Source organism: Culicoides brevitarsis, chromosome 2 (assembly GCF_036172545.1).
Source record: "Culicoides brevitarsis isolate CSIRO-B50_1 chromosome 2, AGI_CSIRO_Cbre_v1, whole genome shotgun sequence".
NCBI lineage: Eukaryota > Metazoa > Arthropoda > Insecta > Diptera > Ceratopogonidae > Culicoides > Culicoides brevitarsis.
In genome coordinates this window covers 40304693-40326516 of record NC_087086.1, presented here as the reverse complement: position 1 = coordinate 40326516, position 21824 = coordinate 40304693, and the positions used below count along the sequence as shown (strand labels likewise).

General features: G+C 24.2%; 4 protein-coding genes across 7 annotated transcripts in view; 1 reads left to right on the top strand and 3 right to left on the bottom strand.

The window, feature by feature from the left end:
* LOC134832459 (serine/threonine-protein phosphatase 4 regulatory subunit 1-like) overlaps positions 1-2842 on the bottom strand; it is a 55659-nt gene extending 52817 nt beyond the window's left edge. Inside the window, exons 1-2 of the mRNA XM_063846480.1 lie at positions 2738-2842; positions 859-943 (exon numbers count right to left, since the gene is read on the bottom strand). Coding sequence (XP_063702550.1) covers positions 859-943; positions 2738-2753 — 101 coding nt within the window. The 5' untranslated portion in view covers positions 2754-2842. The remainder of the gene's footprint in view (positions 1-858; positions 944-2737) is intronic.
* Positions 2843-4304: 1462 nt separating this feature from the next.
* On the top strand, positions 4305-5790 carry LOC134832914 (large ribosomal subunit protein eL8). The gene is made up of 4 exons (XM_063847128.1): positions 4305-4426; positions 4633-4756; positions 4846-5216; positions 5428-5790. Exons 1-4 carry the CDS (start codon positions 4412-4414, stop codon positions 5734-5736), a joined length of 819 nt encoding a protein of 272 aa, XP_063703198.1. The 5' UTR covers positions 4305-4411; the 3' UTR covers positions 5737-5790.
* Positions 5791-7125: 1335 nt separating this feature from the next.
* LOC134829853 (phospholipase ABHD3) lies at positions 7126-12847 on the bottom strand. 4 transcript variants are annotated; one of them, XM_063843134.1, is made up of 5 exons: positions 12667-12847; positions 12385-12554; positions 9705-9996; positions 9327-9606; positions 7126-8441 (listed from the first exon to the last, which is right to left on the bottom strand). In XM_063843134.1, the coding sequence occupies exons 3-5, from the start codon at positions 9931-9933 to the stop codon at positions 7496-7498; spliced, it is 1455 nt and encodes a 484-aa protein (XP_063699204.1). In that variant the 5' UTR covers positions 9934-9996; positions 12385-12554; positions 12667-12847; the 3' UTR covers positions 7126-7495. The 4 variants fall into 4 exon arrangements, with proteins under 4 accessions (XP_063699204.1, XP_063699203.1, XP_063699205.1 ...); XM_063843133.1 differs by lacking the exon at positions 12385-12554; XM_063843135.1 differs by lacking the exon at positions 9705-9996 and having other exon boundaries at positions 7128-8441.
* A 2727-nt stretch (positions 12848-15574) lies between these two features.
* LOC134832460 (cyclic nucleotide-gated cation channel alpha-3) overlaps positions 15575-21824 on the bottom strand; it is a 33321-nt gene continuing 27071 nt past the window's right edge. Inside the window, exons 6-9 of the mRNA XM_063846481.1 lie at positions 18578-18745; positions 16580-16718; positions 16252-16406; positions 15575-15959 (exon numbers count right to left, since the gene is read on the bottom strand). Of these exons, the coding sequence (XP_063702551.1) occupies positions 15679-15959; positions 16252-16406; positions 16580-16718; positions 18578-18745 (743 nt within the window). The 3' untranslated portion in view covers positions 15575-15678. The remainder of the gene's footprint in view (positions 15960-16251; positions 16407-16579; positions 16719-18577; positions 18746-21824) is intronic.

The following is a 21824-nucleotide window of genomic DNA, read 5'->3' as shown; positions in this document are numbered from 1 at the left end:
TTGCTAATAGACGACGAGGGGGAACTTTTATGACATTATTGTGTCTCTCTCCCGTTCTCGGACAACAAACGCGTCACATAATAAAGCAATAACAATTTGTGGGTTTTTCTTTGTTCCAATAACTTTTGAAAATTGTCTCGAAAAGCGAGGTCTCATCCGTAATTTATATCGTTTCGTTATTTTGTGATATTATTCATTGCATCGTCGTCGTCTCTCGAAGCGTAATATTCCTCAAACACGAAAAATGTTAATTGAATGACTTTTAATGCTCGTAATAAATCAATAATTAAGGAGCAGTCGCGTTTTTTACGAGTGTGTGTGTTTTCATAATCATAAAATTCTGACGTCACTTACGGTTTTCCAGGTTTTGTCGTCGTCTATGATCACGCACAACGCAACAAAATTACGACACACGACGACGAGTGAAAGTGAAAAGTCGCGAGCGAGCAAAAAAAATACAAAAACAACGAAAGAAAATTAAGTCAAGTGTCTAGACAAGAGACATTCATTGTGCTGCACTACTCTCGCCGCGATGCTTGCTCTATGATGATGATTTGTATGCCGTGTAAATATTCGCGACTACGCAAAATAAAAAAAAACAAGACGTCGATCAAAGGTACATGCATCTTGCAAAACATCATTTTTTGTGCACTTTGGTTCGGTTTTGTAACAAATTTCGACATTTTTCGATCAGAAATCGTCGAAAATCATCCAATGTTAGTACGAAATGCTCGAAAATTCGTCACATCACTCACAAAAATTTACTTTCACAGAATTTTTGGGACCTGACGGGACGTAGTAGATTGAAATATTTCTCAAAAAATAGAAGAAAGTCGCAAGAGAAGCAATGAGACTTACCGTTCGTTGAGGCTCGGGCTCCCAATTATATTGCGAAGTGTCTCTCCCGGTCTGCCAGCTATGTAAAGATCTCCAAAATATTTGTCTAAATGAGAAAAAATTAGTTGATTAGTTACTTTTGAATGAGATATTGAAGGAAAATTTGATTTAGAGCAGAAGGAAAATCTCAAATTTGATGAAATTTAATTAATTTTTACATGAAAAATATTTTTTCCCAAATTTTTGACCTTTTTTAAAAAAAACTTTTAATAAAAGTTTAATTTTTTATGTCTGCAGTTAAGGATTTTATAAGAAAATTTTTTGAAAAATTATTAAATTTCAACTTTTCAGTGAAAAATATGAAATTTTTAGCAAAAATTTATGTATAAGAACTAATTTTTCATAAAAAATTTTTTTTTGCTATTTTTGCTTATCAAAAATTTTTAAGAATTTTCAACTTTAAACATTTTAAGTCAAAGATTCAAAAGAAAATTTAGAAAAAAAAATTTTTGAATTTTAACTCTTCAGTAAAGAATATGAAAATTTTAACAAAAAATTATTAAAAAATCGTTGAAAAATATTTTTTGTTATTCAAAAATTAAAAAAATTTTTAAGAATTATTTTTTTTTTTAATATTTTCACTTAAAATTTTTAAAGAAAATTTTTAATTTTTTTTCATTCTTAAAATTTTTAAAAGCAAAAATATATTCATACGAAGTAAATTTTCATTAAAAAAATTTTTTTTTGCAATTTTTCTTATTTAAATTTTTTTTTTTTAGTTTTTTTGAAGAAGTTTTTTTGAGACATTTTTTAAAAATTTTTTGAGCTTCAAAATATGAAAATTCTTGACTAAAGCTTATAAATTTCAAACAAAAATTAATTTCTCAAACTAATTTTTTCTTGAAAAATCAATTTTAAAATTTTTTTTTTTTAAATTTTAACGAAATTTTGTGAAAAATTATTTAATGTAACATTTTTACTCAAGGTTTTTAAAGATAATTCATTTTAAAAAATTCAAAATTTAACATTTTCAGCTTGAGAAAATTTTTCTTCAAACGAATTTTTTCAAATTTTGGACCTTAAATTCATCTTCATTAAACAAAATTTCTTTAAAAATATTGTTTTCTCTTTTTATATCCTTTTTTTCAATCAATTTTAGTCCTTTAACGATCCTGCCAATCCTCATGGAAGCACAAAAATTCGAATGGAAACCGCTTCCATTATTCTCTGTTTCTATACGCATACACGGTACGATGATGTCTGTACGTCGCTACAGAAACCCGTATGTGAGCATAGTGTTTGTACAGAATTTTTTTCTGTGAGCTGGGAAATGTACAAAACCATTTTCTGTGATCTGGGTCACGTACCGACATTTGATTGTGAGCTGGTCGGAAATTATTTTTTGTGCATTGGGATTTTGTCGGAAATTATTTTATGCAACTGGGCTTGAGTGCCATGAGTGACTTTGAGTGACTTGAGATACTCGCAACTTGGATAGAAAACTTTGATCAAAACGCGGTTCGAACGAGATTTTCAAGTCTCTCTGTGAATTCAATGATCGTCTATTCCGTACAGAAATGTATTTTTTTTTACAAGTGCGTAGAACTTGCGTACATTTCACATCACGATGTTTGCACAACAAAGAGATTTTCCGCAATTTTTTCACTTTTTCTACTTAAAAAATCGTCTTCCGCTTCTATAAACATTCGATTTTCGCCCTTTGCGGCAGTTTTTCTTTTAGGAATTGCCCGTTTTCCGCATTTGCACATTGAATGAAAATGGTCGAGGACAAAAAACGCAGACAACGACGAAGGATGTGCGACGAGAGAGATTTTCTTTCTGCCCGATTTGCGTGTCGTTGCGGCGTTTCACGTCGCTTTTCGTTAGCTGCGGTACTTACCGGGATACGTTTCCATGATATTTTGACAGGAAATTAGGATATTTAACTAGAAGAATAACACAAACTAGCGAAAAAAAGATCTAAACAATTGGCTGTGTTTTGACAGTTGCTGAATCAAATTGACCCGAGGCACATGCGATGGATTTCTGACAATTGAGGCTCGTGACGACTTGTCATTGTAACTGAAAAATTGCCATTTGCTAATTCAAATATTAGAGGCACGTGACTGAATTTCGTGAGGAAATCCTGAAATTTTAGTTATGAGCCTCATTTTTTGAATTAGAAATGGCAAATTAGGTCATTACAATTTTGGATTTTTTTTAGATTTTTAAATTTTTGAGAATTTTTAAGTGAAATTTTTTGAATAATATCTTAAAATTTGAAAGAAAATTTTAATTAAATTCAATTCAAAAGTCAAATTTTTCTTAATGTTTCAAAATTTTAGAGAAAATTATTTAAATTTGTTTAGAACCTCTTTTGATTTTTAAATTAAAATTTTAGAAATTTTCAGTAGATTTTGTAACAAATTTTGAAGAAAAACTTTTAAAAAAAATGATTTGATAGAAAATCTTAAAGATCTGATTTTTAAGAATTTTGTTAAATTTAATTCAAAACTGAAAATTTTTAAATTTTTTAAAATTTTTGATAATTTTTCTCAACTTTTTTTTAATACTGAATACTCGACTCTTGATACATTTTTTTTTGAAATAAGTGTCTTCAAATTATTCGAAATTAAATTTAAATTGTTTTTGTGAAATATATTTAATTTTGTTAACATTTTTTTTGATTTTTAAAAAAATGAATAAAGAAAATAAAATGATTTTTTTTAAATTCTTTAGAAAATGATAGTTTGCAAAACTCGACTTAAAATACTTTCTTTAACTAATATTCGAAGTTAAAATATTTTTCTTTAATTTTTTGAAAGTTGAAATTTTAAATTAATTCTCTTAAATAATTTCTTGCCCAATTTGTCGAACTTTTTTTTCAAAAATTTTTAAAATAATTTCATTTTATCAAAATTTTTTCTTTTTTAATTTTTTTTTTGTGAAAAAATTTTATTATTTTTTTAACAGAGATGATATTTTCAGAATCTTAATTTTCAAAATTTCAATTAAATTCTTTAAAAATTTTCCTTTTCACTGTTCAATACTCGACTTTTGATTTTTTCGAAATTTAATATTGAAAATATTCAAACATATCAATATTGAGAAGTAAGAAAAAAAAAATACTTAAAGAATTTCTTAAGTTTGCGAAAACATACTTTTGAATAATTTTTTTTTTGAATTTCTTATAAATTTCTTTAAAAGCTCAAAATTAGAAATTAAAATTTTTTGACAAATTTTAATAAATTTCATTGAAAATTAAAAAAAAAAAATTAATAAAAATTTAATTTTTTAAAGAAAATTTTATTTTTAAATAATTTTTTGTTCAAAAATTAAAAACTTAAAAATTAAGATATTTGAACGAAAAATCTAAAAAAAAAACAATTTCTCAAAAAAAATTCCAAAATCAAACAAATCGAAAACATTTTCCCGAATCGCAATGCCCTCCGTTATCACTTTGAGCCGTCTCGCGCTGTCATCTTTCTTTTCGCATCAAGCATCGCCTTGAAAGCACGTCCACGTTTTTAACTGTGGGAAATAAATCAATTTTCATCAATATTTTCGCCTGAAAATGGTTTCCAAGAAGGTAAATATCCTCCGCGCTGCTACATTCTTCACGGAAAATCAAATTTTCCCGCTAAATTCGGGTTTTTTCGTGCCAAATCTGGCGAAATTACTGTGAACCGAATTTTACGCCACATGTGTTGTGTTTGTACAGTATACACACATGAACCTCAAATTTCGGAAATGGAAATGGCCAATTGCTCACTGCATTCTCTTCTTTTTTTCTAGCCGGTTAGCAAGAAAAAGGGAGTTGGCAAGAAAGTTGCTGCCGCTCCCCTCGCCACGAAGAAGGTTGAGGTTAAGAAAGTGGTTAATCCGCTTTTCGAGAAGAGGCCAAAAAATTATGGCATTGGTGAGTGCATGCTATTCCTCACGCGAATTTGCTCGTGTGTAAAATTCGGTTCACAATTTAACGCTTTTTTTGTTTTTTTTTCCTTGCAGGCAACAACATCCAACCCAAACGTGATTTGTCGCGTTTCGTTAGATGGCCCAAATACATCCGCATCCAACGTCACAAGGCAATTTTGCAAAAGCGTTTGAAGATTCCTCCCCCAATTAACCAATTCTCCCAAGCTTTGGACAAGCAAACTTGCGTTCAATTGTTCAAATTGTTGGAGAAATATCGTCCTGAGACGAAATTGGCGAAGCAAAATCGCTTGAAGGCCAAGGCTGAAGCTAAGGCTGCTGGAAAGGAGGAACCTCCAACGAAGAAGGGCAACATTATCCGTGCTGGCGCCAACTCTGTCACCAAATTGGTTGAACAAAAGAAGGCACAACTCGTTGTTATCGCTCACGACGTTGATCCCATCGAGGTAAGTTTCGAATTTTTCTTTAAAATTTCCGATTTTTTGACTGATGAAAAGAATTTCTTCACCTGAAGAGAAATTTGTTGTCCATTTGACACTGGATTTATGGCAAATTTTCTCATTTTTTGTTGACAAACGACATTCTGACTTTTTTCCTCACAAAAAAAAATTTTTTAAAATAATTTTCATTAAAAATTAATCGAATTTTTTTTCACAGATGGTTCTCTTCCTCCCCGCCTTGTGCCGCAAAATGGGCGTTCCATACTGCATCATCAAGGGCAAGGCTCGTTTGGGTCGTCTCGTGCACCGCAAGACCTGCACAACTCTATGCTTGACGCAAGTCGACAACGCCGACCGTTCCAACTTGGCTAAATTGGTTGAAACCATCAAGACCAACTACAACGATCGCCATGAGGAGATCCGTCGTCATTGGGGAGGCGGTCAATTGGGACCCAAGAGCACAGCACGTACTGCCAAGCTCGAGAAGGCGAAGCAACGTGAATTGGCCCAAAAACAAACCGCTTAAATTCTTTGAAGACAACATGAAAATTTGAAATGAAATGATGTTGAAAGAGAAAATATTCAAATAAAAAAATGTATCAAATTCCATCTGATATGCAATTAAAACAAAAAAATGATTTTTTTTTTATTGAAAATTAGATTTAAAGGGAAATTTTTTTTGATGAAGGATTTTTTTTTTGAGATTTTGGATTGAAAAATGTTGGGTTGAGATAAATTTTGTAAAAAAAAAAGATTAATTTGAGGAAATTATCATACTTGGGATCAAATTTTCAGGCAATTTCTTGTACATGAAATTAGATTTTTTAAAAAATATTTTAATAATTTTAGACAAAAATTATTTCGAAAAAATCTTTTTTTATTGAAATTGAATTTTTTTAAAAGATAAAAAATGCGAATTTTATGTTTTTTGTTCACACAATTAAGAAAAAAATTAAAATTCATAAAAATGAATTTTTAAACAATTTTACGAAATTTTCAAATAAATTTCATCTCGTTATAGGAGAAAATTTTAATGAAATTGTGAAATTTTAGATATTTAATTGTTTTTGATCATTTAAAGACAAAACTAAAATTTTAATTGAAAAATGAGCTTAAAATCCAATCATTTATCTAATCCAAAAATTTTACCTTCTCTGTCTTAAAATGATCAAAAACAAACAAAAATCCGAAATTTCACAATTTCATTGAAATTTTCTTCCATAACGAGATGAATTTTTTTTAAAAATTTTCTTATTTCAATTTTTCTGTCAAAAACGATTTTTTATAAAAAAAAAAATATTTTCTATAAATTTTACCTTTTTTTAATATTTTCTTCAGCTTTAATCAACTTAAAGACGAAATTTGCTTCAAAATTTAATTTTAAATTTTTTTTTTGTAATTTTGTAAAAGTTTTGTCATGTTCTGTTTGAAGGGTCTTGTTTTTTTAATAATTTAAAATTTAATTAAAAATTGGTTAAAATTCAAAAGTAAAAAAAAAGTGTCCAAGTTTTTTTTTCAAAAATAAAAAAAAAATTTTTCAAAAAAAAAAAATAAAATAAATTCTTTTTTAAATAAAAAAAAAATAAAAATAAAAAAAAATTAAAAAAATTAAATTTAAAAAAAAAAATTTAAAAAAAATAAAAAAAATAATAAAAAAAAAATCAAAAAAATTAAAAATTAATTAAAAAAAAAAAAATTAATAAAAATAAAAAAAAATTAATTTTATTTACGTAAATTTCTCTTAAAATTTATAATTTATTAAAACTCAAAAATTTATTGCTTCACACAATTCAATTTTATTTATTTTTATTTTTTTAAATTTTTATTTATTTTTTTTTATCGACTATTAAAAATTCGATCTTAAAATTTTATTTATTTTTAATTGATAATTTTTTTTGAGCTATTTTGAATGCAAACAAAAGAAAACTCTTAAAGACTAAAGAGAGCTTTTTTTTCTAAAAATCCTAACAATAATTGCAAAATACTTTCATTTGTTTTTTTTTTATTCGTGCTAAGGAACGTATTTTATTTTTGTTTATTTTTTTTTATTAGTTGTGAGCAGTCTTTGCTCTATTTTTTATTTTTATTTTTAAAATCTATCAAAGGTAGCGTTTTGAACTACTAAAAGGCAATCCTTTAATATTTTTAACAAATTTTTTTTAAGGTAATTTTTTATTTTTTTTAATAATTTGTTAAAATTTTTTATATTTTTTTAAAGATTAAGTGCTCAGAGGTGAAAAAACACAAAAAATAATTCAAATCTGGGGTTAAAACTGGATTCGAGTTCAATCACAAAGTTGCACGCTGCTCTTCAGCTGTCCCGTAACCTTCTCAAATTCGGTAACTTGATCATTCAGGGTCGACGAGAAGAATTGACAGAAGAGACGACTCATGTACTGATCGTTCGAAGTAGGCCACCAACCTTCCAAAAAGCCGATATGTCCTCCGCGTGCTGTTACGACGAAGCAAACGTGCGACGACGATTCCGCATCTTGTAATGGCAACGCATCCAACGGTTGAAAGGGGTCGTCGGCAGCACTTAAACACAAAACCGGCACTTTGATGGAGTGCAATTTGTCGTGCATCGTCGCTTCCGTGTAATAATGATCGACATCCTTGAACCCAAAATGCTTGGCAGTGAATTGCGAGTCGAATTCCTTAATTGTCTTGCTTTGCAGAACTTTGTTCATGTCCCACGTGAATTCCTTGCTCTTCAAAATGTCGTATTGATCGACAGTTTTGCACAAACTATCGGCCAAATGACGTCCCAGCATGTTGTTCAAGAAGGGTTTCTCGATGCTGTCGGAGCCCTTGAAGACATTCCATGGAGCTGAGATGATTTTGGCGGAAGTTAAATATTTTGCTGCTTCTTCGGCGTGTTTGGCAAGATAATTTCCGAGAATTAAGCCGCCCATGGAGATGCCCGTTGCTCCGATATTTACATTGGGGTTCAAACTACGAACGTGTTCGACAACTTCGCATAAATCCTCGCAGTTGGCGGCGCAATATAAACGCGGCGTTTTGAGCGTAACTCCTCCCAAGCCGCGTTGATTGAAGACAACGGTGCGAATTCCGACGCGATTTGCCGACATTACGAGACATTTGATGTATTCGGCTTGCGATTCGCCCGTTAAACCGGGCAAAATGATGATAAGAGGACTATCGGGAGCGCAATTTGTCTCTAACCAATCGAGAGCTACTTCGCCGCCGTCTTTCATGGTAAATAATTCTCTGAAAATAAAAAAAAAATTATTAATAATTAATTTTATTAAAAATAAAATTTTAATAAAGTTGAAAAATTAAATAAAAAATTAATAAAAAAAAAAAAAAATTTTTTTTTTAGTAATTTTTCATTAAAAAATTAAAATAATAAATAAAAATAATTAATTTAATTTATCAAATATAATTTTTGAAAATTAATTAAATTTAATTCAAACCCATTTTAAATATTTTTATTAATTTAAATTCCATTTTTATTTTTATTAATGTTTTATTATTATTAATGTATTTATTAATGTTTTATTAAAAATAATTTTAGAAAAAAAAATTATTAAATCAGTCAACCAATTTTATTTTGATTTTCATTTAAATTTAAGAATTAAAAATTATTTTAAAAAAGTTAAAAATTTACTTATTTTTTAAAATTATTTTTAGTTTTTTTTTTTATTTAAAAGTTAAAATAAGAAAAAAAAATATTTTAATTTTTTTATGTTATATTTTTTTTAAATTTTATTGATTTCTTAAATTAATTTTTATATTTTGAATTTAAAAAATTAATTTAAAATGATTTTCAAAAAATAACTAAATTTTATTTAATTATTTTCTAAAATTTAATTGAATTTAAAAAATTTATTTTAAAAAATAATTAAATAAAAAATGAACTAAATTAATTAATTAATAAAAAAATTCAAAATAAATTTTTAAAAATAATTAAAATAAATTTTTTAATTTTTAAAATTTATTTTTTATTTAAATTAGTTTTATAAAAATAAAATTAATCATTTAAAAAAATCAATTAAATTAAAAAAAATTAATTAATTAAAAAATTTTTAAAATTTATTTTAATCAATTTTTTATTTTAAATTAAATATTTAAAATTTTTAAATTAAAACTTACCTCCGATAATTAATTTTAGGCAACACAGTTGATCGTAAAATGCTCGCAAATACTGTTTGTGCTCGTGGCTCGACACACCAAAAAGTCGGCCAAAATTTCATCTCCAATATCGGGACATGTGTCAACAGGAATTGCTTAAACGGACCCTCCTTAACAGCTAAAATTGGTCTTTTCACGACTTCCATGAAGTAATAAAAGAGATATCCCGAGAACAGCATCGCCATAAAATGCCATCTCGGTAACTCGAGGACATATTGATAGAGGTTCAAAACCATGTTCCCTGTAAAAATTCGAAAAAAAATTAATTAATATAAGAAAATTTTTTAATTTTTCACAAAAAAAGGACAGAAAGTGTTCCAAAAACTACCAAACACTCACCGGACTTGTCATCCAACGTAACAAAAATATCTTTTACTCTATTAAAATCATAAAATTTCCTACTTGTGCTAAGAGAAAAGCGGTGCTTTTTGTGAGTAAAATTGCTTTGTGTGAGAAATTGTGAGCTTGTGAGGTTGTTGTAGTAACGAAATTGTTGCAAGATTCTGCATGTTGTACAAGTGAAAGGGAAATTTCGTGTCAGAAGCGGATAAAATGAACGATTGAACATTTTTCTACGTTAATTTGTTGCTCTTTTTTTGAAAATTTTATTCCAATTTTATCGATAAAAATCCTTTTTGAGAAAAAATAAAATTAAAAAAAAAAAATAAAATAAAATTAAAAAATTAAAAAAAAAAAATTAAAATTAAAAAATTAAAAAAAAATATTTAATTTTTAAAATTATTAATTAAAAAAAAAAATATTTTTTTTTTTTAATTTAATTATTTTACAAAAAAATGATTTTTTAAAGTTACAAAATTTTTGCAAAAATTTGAATATAAAGGATTTATTTTCAGAATTGAAAAATTAATTTTAATGATTTTTTCACGAACGCACGTGTTTTTTCGTCAATTTATTTATTTACACTAAATTTCATACAAACACTTCTCTTCATTCATGACTCTCCTAATATTTTCTCAACCTTCGTCATAAAATTCTCAAACTGATAAGAACAGAACTTTGATCTCTCTCGCGATATTTTTCCTCAATTAAAACACAAATTTAATCACTTTCTGACGCAAATGACTCACAAACATTTTTTTTATCTTTTTAACCTTATTTCTTACCTTCAAAAAAAAAAAAAATTTTTTTTTTTTAATATTTAAACAAAAAATTAAGAAATAATTTCTTCACTTCTTCACTCTTCAATGACTTGCGGAAAACTGACTAAAGTCTACCGAATCGTAAACGTAACGCATATCTCTATAAATGCATGCCGCGCCGCACAGATAATTTTTTTGCCCGAATTATATAACTTATCACGATTTTTTGTTTGAGTTCGTTTGATAAAGTTATCAACAAAACAGAACGCGGATCATCTCGCTTCTGAGTCATTAATTAGGTCGAATGGATCAAAATAATTATTTCCTATAATTTTTTTTGTTGTAAACAAGTTTTACCTGAAAATGAATTATTATTAAATAATAGTTGCAATTTTAATGCGATTACACTTTAAATATTTATTTGTACGAATGTTACTAAGAAATTATTGCTATTTGTGTGAAATGTATGAAAATTCAGCTTTTTGTTTATATTCACAGAAATTATAAATATAAAACGTGATATAAACATGTTGTAAAGCCGTATTTATAAGCTAAACAGGTTTATTGGCGAATACCTGGTCTGTTTAGTCTGTTAGACGAAAGAAATTTATTTTTATATAGGGGAGAGTCTGTAAATTTATTTTTGTCTCGAAAGGGGAGACTTTCATTAAAATTATATTAATATTAATTTATTCAAAAAAAAAATAAATTTAAATAAAAATTTAAATTAAAAAAATAATTCATTTAAAAATTTATTAAAGATTAAAAAAATATTTTCAGAAAAAAAAAAATAATATTTTAAAATATTTTATTTTTATTATTTTAATTTTTATTATTTAATTATCTTAATTAATTAAAAAACTAATTTTATAAAAAACAAAAACAAAAAATCTCAATTTTAATAAAATTAATTTTAATTATTTTTTCAAAATATAAAATAAAATTTAAAATATGTTTTAAAAAATTTGAAATAAATAAATAATTTTTTTTAATTTTTCAGAAAAAAAAATTATTAAAAAATTTTTGAAGATTAATATTATTTAAATTAATTATTAATAAATAAAAAATTTAAAAAAAATTAAATAATTTTCTCAATTTACAAAACAAATTTTAATTTTATTATTTTAAAATAAAATAAATAAATATATAATAAATTCAAATAAAATTTAAAAATAATTCATTTAAAAATTTATAAATTTTTTTTTTAATTTTAAATTATTTTATTTATTCATAATATTTTTATTAAATATTTTTTTAATTATTTATTTATTAATTTTATTTAAAAAAAAATCAAAATTTTTTTAAATAAACTAAATTAAAATTCAAAATATAAATTATTTTTATTAAAATTATTTAAATAAATCATAAAAAAAATTAAATGAATAATTTTTTAAAATTACAATAATTTTTAAATCGCGAAAATTTTCCATTGACGAAAAGTTTGTTGCCCCATTGAACGCTACATTCATAATTTTTCTTTCATTTGGTACAATGACACACATCTGATGACGTAATTTTTTTGCACTAACCACACAGCTGTCTCGCGAAATGTACAACACACATTCATAGGTACATATAAATATATAAGAAAGAAATGCCGATATATGTTCAGAGTTCATGCGAACTTATAAAACTTATCTAATCTCTATTTTCCAAGCCAACAAAAATTTTCTAAATTTTGAATCTTTATTAAAATTAAATAAATTCGTGCCATGGTTAATTAATTGCATGTGACTTTGAGTGTAAATGTTGTTATTTTCAATTTTTTGTGTTGTTTCGTGTTTTTGTTCTATTCTAAGTGTATAAATTATATATGATGAGAAATTCATTCTACGAAGCGAAAAAATATTTATTTTTGGTTTTTGCATTATTAATCATGAATTTTAGTTTTTTTTTTTGACTATTTATTTATTACTTACACACTTTAGGCATGAATGCGCGTTTGTGACAAACTAAACGTTTTTTTAACACACGAAAGAGGTCACGAAAAATCGATAGAATCAATTTTTTATAAGATTAGTTTTGCTCTCGTTTCACGTTTTTTATCACAGTTATTGCTTCGTTAACACTTTTTCAGGCAAAGATTTTTCTGTTCATTAGTTTTGTTAAATTTTGTTAAAGAAGAAGAAAAAAACAGAGAGAAAGAGATAAATAGAAAACATTCAGGAAGTTTATTTTTTTCTTCAACACTTGGAACATACCTTTTTTATCGTTTTTAGAATTTATTTTTTCCCGTGAAGCACTTTTCAAATTCCTTTGGCGATATTTTCAACTGAAACATGGAAATTTCAACAATTTTTCCATAAATTAATTATTTTTTGTCAAATTACACAACAAACAACATTTATATTTTTTGTCGGGAAACACAAACAGATGAAACAGAGACCATCAAACAGTGTGAATGGAAAAAAGTTTTGACAGAAAATTGAATTTCTTACCGGCAACTGACAGCAAATCAAATTCATTCGACTCAAAAAACGTCGTCAAAGAACAATCGATGAAAAAATGCTTCCATTCATTTTTTGGCGCATGACGAAAATGGTGAAAATGTTGAAAAAAACAAATTTTTAAAATTTTTTCATTATTAGACTTTCATTCATTTTTCTTCATTTTTTTTAATATTTCATAGAAATTACAATAAATTTGAATTTTTTTTAATTTATTATTTTTTTATGACTTTAACAAACTTTTATTTATTTATTTATATTTTTTTTTAAATTTATTTAATTATTTATTTTAATACGATAATTTTTTTTCTCTGTTCGTCTTTATTTGTTTATTTATTTTTTTTTTTGTTATATATTGTTGTTGTTTTTTTTTGTAAGAATTCGGATTTTTTAAGAATTATAATTAATTATTATTATTTATATTGCTATAATAATAAATTTTATAATAAAAACTTTTTTAAAATTATTTCATTTGAAATTGACCATAATAAAATATTTATCAAAAAATTTTAATAACTTTATACAATTTTTAACTAACTATTTTTATATTTATTATTATATATTTTTTTTAATAATTTAATAAAAAAACAATTAAAAAATTTATTATTAAACAAATTTAAATATTTTATTTTTTTTAATTTAATTCATTTTTTTATGCGTGTTTTTGGCAATTTTTTAAAGAGTTTTTTATTTTTTTTATTTTATTGAAAAACACAATTATATATTTTTTTTGTACAATATTATATATATTTTTTTTAATAAATTAAATTTAATTAATTTTAATAATAATAAATTAAAATATTAGCATTGAGCATATTTTTTTTTAATTTTGAATGAAAAACATTTTTTTTCGGGGGAAATATTGTGTAATGATTACTAAAGGTGCTCAATATATAACTATATTTTCTAAATATCTATTTTTATTATTTATTAAATTAAACCCGTTTAGTATCCTCTTTTTTATTATTTTTTATTTTTCTGTATGTGCCTTTTTTTAAATTTATTAGTTTAGTAAATATTATGTTGTTTTGTTTTTTTTTCTAAGATGTTCTAAAAAGTAATTTTCATAGTGTTTTTGTCTAATTCTTTGTTAATAATACATTTAAAGCTATATGTACTCTCCTTTTCCGTGCTTCTTATATTTTTTTGTGTAACTTTCTAAAGATCTAAATAAGTTAATAAGTTATAGAGATAATAACAGGCAATAAAATTTGAATAGAGCGAATATTAATAATTTTTTGTGTATTTTTATATATTTTTTTTTGCCACTATTTATTTTGTAACATGATTTTTTATGATTTTAATAAAAAAAAAATTTTTTCTTGATATAACATAATATAATAATATAATAAATATATGATGAGATATGTCATATATAATAAAAATTAAAAAAAAATGCATTTTTTTATTTTTTGAACGACCATTCCTTAAGGAAATATGAAATTTTTTTTTATACATTAACTTTGAGTTTTAAGATTTCAGTTTGATAAAATATTTACACTTTTAGCTTAACATTAATATTAATTTTATATTTAATTTAATTTATTTATTAATTATTATTAAATTTTAAATTTGGCAGTTTTTTGACTGTGTGTGTTATATTTATTTTTTTTATTAATAATTAATTTTAATATATTTAAAAGTTAAAAAATTATTTTTTTTTGCCGAGGATGATTCGCTTTCAATTTTTTATATTTTATTAAATATACGTTGGAATTATTTTTTTTTCTTTATTAAACTAACTACGGTTCAATTTTAATTTATTAATAATTATTATATTTATTTTTTTTTATAAAATAATTATTTTTTAATCAAAAAGCTTCGAATTAAAATTACATTTTTGTGTTTTTGTTCATAAATGTTATTTTGATGGATCTATTCATAAAATAGAAAACACTCCACAAAATTTTTGTAATGACTAATTTTCTATCACATAAATTTTTCTTGGTTTTAAGTTTTATATAAACATTTTTTCTTTTTTATTAATTTATTAATTATTATATTAATTTTTTTTACAAACTCTAAAATTGCCTGTACATTTTTTTTATCATATATTTGTATTTTTTTTTTAATATTTTATTATACAATCCACAGCATTTTTTTAATGTTCAATTTTTTGTAGGTTTTGTATAATTTTATTAAATTAGTTTTTTTTATCTGCTGATGAAAATTGAAATATTGGATTCGGATTGAGCTCATCTTTATTTTTTACATAGGCCTTTTAATGTCAAGCTCATCTTCTATTTTTTTTTTTGCCAAGGAGGAGAGTGAATTTGGAGAGTATTATGATTTTTAAAGCCATTTGAACGATTCCAAGTTCTTTTTATCATTATTTTCTTATAATTCTTGGTCCCCGAATACTCTTCAAAATATTTTTTTTATATTTGACGATTTTTTATATGAGGGATTTGTACAATTTTATTTACATTGATGATGATAAAAATTGATCAAAAATTCATAATAATTCATTGCATTTGAAACCGTACCGCCTGCAATATTTCTACATTTTTCTATTTTTTTGGCAAAAATTTTTTGGAAAAAAATTAATTTTACAAAAAATTATTTATTTTTTTTGTAGCTGCCTGATTTAAAGAAGCCCAATAAATTTTATGAGTATTTTTTTTACATTAATTGTGGAGGAAAAATTCTAAAATATTTTACAAATTTTTTTTTTATAATTTTTTTTCGTTCGTTTTTTTTTGTCGTTTACGTCATGCATCGCACATACAATAAGGCAACTTTAGAAGTAGGCAGCCCGCCATTATGTTATATGATGCTCTCTTGATTTCGCTCGAGTTCGTCGGCATCATGTTCGCCGCTCACGGAGGTAGCTGCTGACGATTCGCCGCGAATTTGCATCTCAATTTCCAACAGTCGGTGTTCAACTTCGAGTTGCTGCTGATCGAGTTTCGTATGGAGCGCAAAATTTTCCGATTCGACGGTTCGAAGGCGTTCACGTAGTCGCTTTATTTCACCCTCGAGTGCTTCATGGGAGCCAAGTAATGGCGTTGCGCCCGATGATTCGAGATGGATCAACGACTCACAGCCTAAAAAATAATTTTTTTTTGAGTAAAAATTTGTAAAATTTAAAAAATAAAAAATTATAAAAATTTAAAAATCAAAAAATTTAAAAAATTAAAAAATTTAAAAAATTAAAATAATTTAAAAAAAAAATTAAAAATTAAAAAAAAATTTTTCAAATATAAAAAAAATCAAAAATTTAAAAAAATTTTAAAATTAAAAAAAAAATTTTTTTAAATGAAAAAAAATTTAAAAAATTAAAAAAAAAATATAAAAAATAAAAAAAAATACAATTTTAAAATATTAAAAAAAAATTACCTCCTCGACTCGGTTGAGATTGAGGACGAGACGTTGTCGCACGACTTCTTGGTCTATCTTCGCTGCTGTGAACACTCGGGCTCAGCGAAACATGCGAATCGGCAGTTTTGAGTCCTGTTGTTTCCGTTCGATGCTGCTTTGGACTCGTCATTTGACTAAAAATAATTAAAATTTTTTTATTTAATTTTTTTAATTAAATTTATTTATTAAATTTTATTAAATTTATTAAATTTTTAAAAAATTTAAATTAAAATTATTTTTTAATTTTAAATTTAATTTAATTTTTTTTTAAATTTAATTTTAAAATTAAAAAAAAAAAATTTTTTACCTATAATTTGCTTGACTATAAGTCGTTGGAGCAGGCGTCGCTGCAGTTACGGGACACGGAGCAAGCCACATTTCCTCTAACGTAGTTCGACCTTTCGTTTCTACTAAAGCAGGAGTTGATTGGCAGCGTCCCATGGCAACTTTACAATTTATTAATTTTGAATTTGACAAGTTTTTGAGTTTACAAAGTGTTTCAAAATGCAAGAAAAAAAAACAAGAAAAGAAAAACACAAGAAACAAGAACTCTTTTTAATTTACATTGCGCATAAATATAAATTTATTTATTTTTTTAAAGCGGCTCATTTTAAACACAAACAACAGCTTTGCGATCGAATCTGTACATCAACAACGACGACGACGACGATTTTTTGAACAGACACTCCACAAATGGAAAAAAATATATAATAAAATTTAAATAAAACGAGAAAATGGAAAGATTTAAGGTAATCGCAAGATAAACAGAGATAACGTTACAGAGGAAAGGATTCGTCTCGGAGGGTGTTTCGTTGCTAAGTAGACCGATGGATGTTTGGGAAAAGTTTTCTCCTTACAGAAAAGTAAATATTTAGCTTGATTATAATTATTATTATTGGAATGAATTAAATTATGTGCAGAACATCTCGAAACTTTTGCTTATATTTGCATAAACAAGCGCGATTGAGTGTCGCATTCAAATTTATTTTTCATCTCTAATTGCTTTAAATTTTTATTTTATCAAGTTTTGAGTCTGTGGCGTGACGTATTAAATCTAATTTAAATGCTTATCTAATGTTACATTGTGAAAAATTGACATTTCGCAACTCAAGAAAAATTCTGTCAACTCACGTGAGACATAACAATTTTTTTTAAATCTCTTTACAAAAAAAATTATTTTTCTCTTTAAAAGAATAATTTAGAAATTTTAATTTATTTTAGAAAAACTTAAAATGAAACGAAATTTCAGATTTTTAGAGTAGAATTGAAGGTCTTTAGTATTAAAAAAAATCTTAAAACTGTTAAAAATTTGAATAATTTGCAAATTTAATTTTTTCTCTAAATTAAAAATTTAAGGTTGATTATCTGAATTTTATAATATTCGACTTTTTCTGATTTGTTTGCTTAACTGATTTGAGCTCCCTCTCTTTTAGATTTATTTTCTTCGTAATTTCTTGTATTGCTTATTTTCGCTATTTTGGGAAGACCCAAATATTTTTAGAGTTACTCCTTTCGTTTATTTGTATTGTTTTAAATGTCAGAATATGCTTTGAGGACTGTGTAAGGAGAGGCGTTTGATTTAAGGGCGAAAGTCGTCCTGTTAACATGTTCACTAATTTGACGGTAGGTCTGTGCATTTGGATTCAATATCGGCATACTTCCAAAGATCTGAAGTCATCGTTAGTTTTAAGTTGTATGAGTCGAGTTAGTTTTTTCGCCTCGCTTTATAGGACTTATTTTTTTAATCGAAATTTCTTTTAGTAAGTTCAACAATTCCAATATGTTTCATTATTGCATGATTTGACTTCCTTCCATCGTTTTGGCTTCTGATAATGTTGCTTTTCAATCTTTAATTTTTTTTTAAATTTTTTTTTTTAATTTTTTTAAACATTTTTTTTTTCAAATATTCTTTCATCATTTTTTTTTTAAATTTCAACATTTTTTTAAAATAATTTTTTTTTATCGAGAGATATTTTTTTTTCTAAATTGCGAAACATGAATTTTTCACAATAAGTTAATATCTACAAAAAATCTAAATTGACTTTTAATTGGTCCATCCATTGCATGTCTTGGCTAAATCTACTCTAAATCTGATTAAAAAGTACAACGATTTGCTCTCATTTGCCTTCATTCCTTTTTTTTTTTTGATTATCTAACATTGAACTAAAAATACAGCACAATACAGGAAAGACAAGAAAAGTTCAACTACAAAATTAAAAGGAAAAAAAAAATAAAAAAGCATTTTCACTCGCACATTCTCCAAACAACGGCAAAACTTTGCATTTCCGCTAAAGCGTCAAAGTACCTTTTTCGAGAGGCGCCTTCTTGTATTTCTCCAAACGTTTAACCGCAATTGCCTCGAGACGAACGCGCGCCGCCGGATATTCCTTCAGCACATCCCACATGTCCTTCTTGCTCAGCACAAACAAATCGCTATAACCTACAGACCTGACGCTAGCTGTACGACGATTACCTGGTAGAAAATGAAGCAAATTTGACTCTAAAAATAGGTTGAATTGTGTGCCAGTGTAATCTTGACATGAAAATTTTTTTTTTGATGTTAGTCCTTCGAATGTTGAAAAATAAAAAATTCAAAAAAATAAAATTGCAAAAAAATTTTTTTTTTTTAATTGAAATCTAAAATTATAACGATAAATAAGCAACACGATGACGACGACGACGACAGGAGATAAAATTCGGGGAATGACATTTTTTATTTATTTTTTTTTATTTTACTAAAAATTCGGAAATGGAGGAGGGAATAGTACAGGACAAAAGCGGAGCTAAAAAGTATAGTTTGAGTGAGTGATTGATAGGATTGGCAAGCAATAGATTAAAAAAATTCGTTTAGCAAAAAAACACGATGCCTTTTTTTTGTAATTTTTTTTTAAAGTGCTCGAAACGAAAAAAAACCAAGTGCTGAAAATTCGTCGATCGTAAAATAAAAGCAGTAAAATTTTAAGATATAAATTTATTTAATAATTTCGATAATTTTATCGTATAAAAACAGTCAATAACTTTTTTTTTGTCTTGTTCTATAATTTAGGAAAGCCATCAAAAAATTTTACTGCTTCCAAAAGTTTTTATCATCGAAACGAATCGAAATAAACGGTGCTAAAAATAAATTTCTTCATAACTTTTAGGAGTGAGATAAAAAAGAAATATTAGTTGCCAATCATTTTAATTAGTAATTTAATTTTAAAAAAAATTATTTTGTCGTGGCGACGCGATAATATAATAATATGATTTAAATAAAATATATAAAATTTTATTATGAAAAAAAAATCCTATATAATAATTATTATTTTTTAAATATTAATAAAGAGTGAGAGATGGATGGAAAAAGGTATAATAATAATAAAAAAGGTAAATTTTTTCATATCGAGCCAAGCAAAGCAAATTACGTGGAAAATACCAAGTGATGAACACGAACGATATAACCATGACAATTTGTTATTATCATCATTATTATTACATTTGTACTTTTTTTTTTACTTTTTTAATATACTTTTTATTATCGTTAAATTATATTAATATTAATAATAATGAAAAGCAATATTAATTAATATTTTATTATTCTTCTATTGCTTTTCGAGCATTATTATTAATATTTGATATTTTTGCGGGGGAAAAAACACACTCACACAAACAATCAATACTATGCTATATTTTATGTATAAAATTTATGAAATGAGAGACAAAAAACACATTATAGACATTTAAAGTAAATAAATATATTTTGTGTCGACGAATAAACATTTAAATTATTTTGTGAATATTATTTGATAATTATTATTATGACGTATAATAAAATGAATACAATTTCATTCAAATTTGTTTTCAATTGTTTTTGTATTTATTTAAATATTTTCGCATATTATTTTTTTTTTAATAATAAAAAAATAATTAATTGTTTATTTTTATTTATTTTTCTCAGAATTATTTTTTTATTAAAAAAAAATTATTAAAAAAATGAATGAAATTGTCATAAAACTTTCTATAGAGATCTATGGAAAAAAGTTTAAACGTGGTTTAACATTTAATTTTAAAATTTGTCCGATTTATTCGTATAATAGGACAAAAGTTAAAATTAAATGCAAAATATTAACACAAACACACACATTATTAAATATAATGCAAGGAAAAAAGGGACATATCACAAAAATATTACTTTGGTGCGTTTAAATATAATATAAAATGGTGCTTTAAAAAATTTAAATTTAAATTTGGGATTAAGTAAAAAAGGGAACATGTATAACTATACTTTTTTTTTTAATAAATTGTACAAACACAATTTTTTCTGCTAAAAAATATTTCAAATTAAAAAATTCAAAATTATGTATGTCTGTGATTTTATGTGGTTTCTTGATGGAAAGTGTATCTTAATATTTAAAAAATTAATTTAAAATTTTGGGGAATTAAAGGGTATTTTTTTGCAAATTTTGCTTTATATTTACAGTTTTTTTTGCGATTGACTAGTTTTGTGCGTCATAAAATTTTCATTTTTTTTTACTGTGCCAGTTCAAAATTACACACAAACACACATTTTTCAGTAATTTATGTGAAATTTAAGTGCATGATTTTTTTTTTGTACAAGATGTCCTTTGCCTCATTGCTTCTTGTGGATGATTTTTATGCCAGAGATACGTGCAGAGATATTTACAGATTTTTTTTCTCTCTGATTCTACACATTTTTTTGTTTGTACACATCAATATTTATATATATAAAATGTAACAAAAAACTATATATTTTTTTGGAACGATTCCGAAGATGCAGTTTTATTTTACAACAAACGCATTCCGCTATCGTTAAGTATATTTTTTTAATTTTTTTTACATAAGGTGTCAAATTTTTTTTTTATTAATTTATTTATTCTATTTTTTTATTAAATTAAATTAATTTTTTTTTAAAATAAAAAAAATATGTAATTTTTTTAAAAATATTTAATTATTTTATTTAATTATTAATTAAAATTTAATTAATTATTAAATTAAATTTATTTTTTTTATAAAATTAATTTAAAATAATTTTTAAAATAATTAATATTAAAATTAATTTAAAAAAAATATTTTTTATAAATATTTAATCATTTTATTAAATAATTTTAACAAATTATTTAAAAAATATTTGATTAATTAATAAATAATTTTAAATAATTTTTTAATTAGTTTTAAATTATTTTTTTTTAATTATTTCAATAAATTTAATTAAATTATTTTTTTATTAATTGAATTGTTTAAAAAATTTTTATTTAATTAATTTATTTTAATAAACTTTAATTAATAATTTTAATTTTTTAATTAAATTAAAATTATTTTTTTTAAATTTAATTTTAAATAAATGTTTTTTAAATTATATTTAAAAAAAAAATTAAAATAATTCAAAAAAAATATTTTTCATTTAATATTTAATTATTTTAATAAATAATTTAATTTAATTTTTTTTTTATTAAATCAAATTTATTTTGTTTTCAAATAATTAATTTAAAATATTTTATTAATTAATTTTTATAATAATTTTTTTTATATATTTAATTATTTTAAAAAAATTA

Coding starts and splice junctions, on each gene's coding strand:
- LOC134829853 (XM_063843134.1), bottom strand. CDS start 9,933: ATGTTCAATCGTTCATTTTATCCGCTTCTGACACGAAATTTCCCTTTC. Junction 9,607..9,704: donor TACGTTGGATGACAAGTCCG/GTGAGTGTTTGG, acceptor GAATTTTTACAG/GGAACATGGTTTTGAACCTC. Junction 8,442..9,326: donor CCTAAAATTAATTATCGGAG/GTAAGTTTTAAT, acceptor TTTTATTTTCAG/AGAATTATTTACCATGAAAG.
- LOC134832914 (XM_063847128.1), top strand. Junction 4,757..4,845: donor GCCAAAAAATTATGGCATTG/GTGAGTGCATGC, acceptor TTTTCCTTGCAG/GCAACAACATCCAACCCAAA. Junction 5,217..5,427: donor ACGACGTTGATCCCATCGAG/GTAAGTTTCGAA, acceptor TTTTTTTCACAG/ATGGTTCTCTTCCTCCCCGC.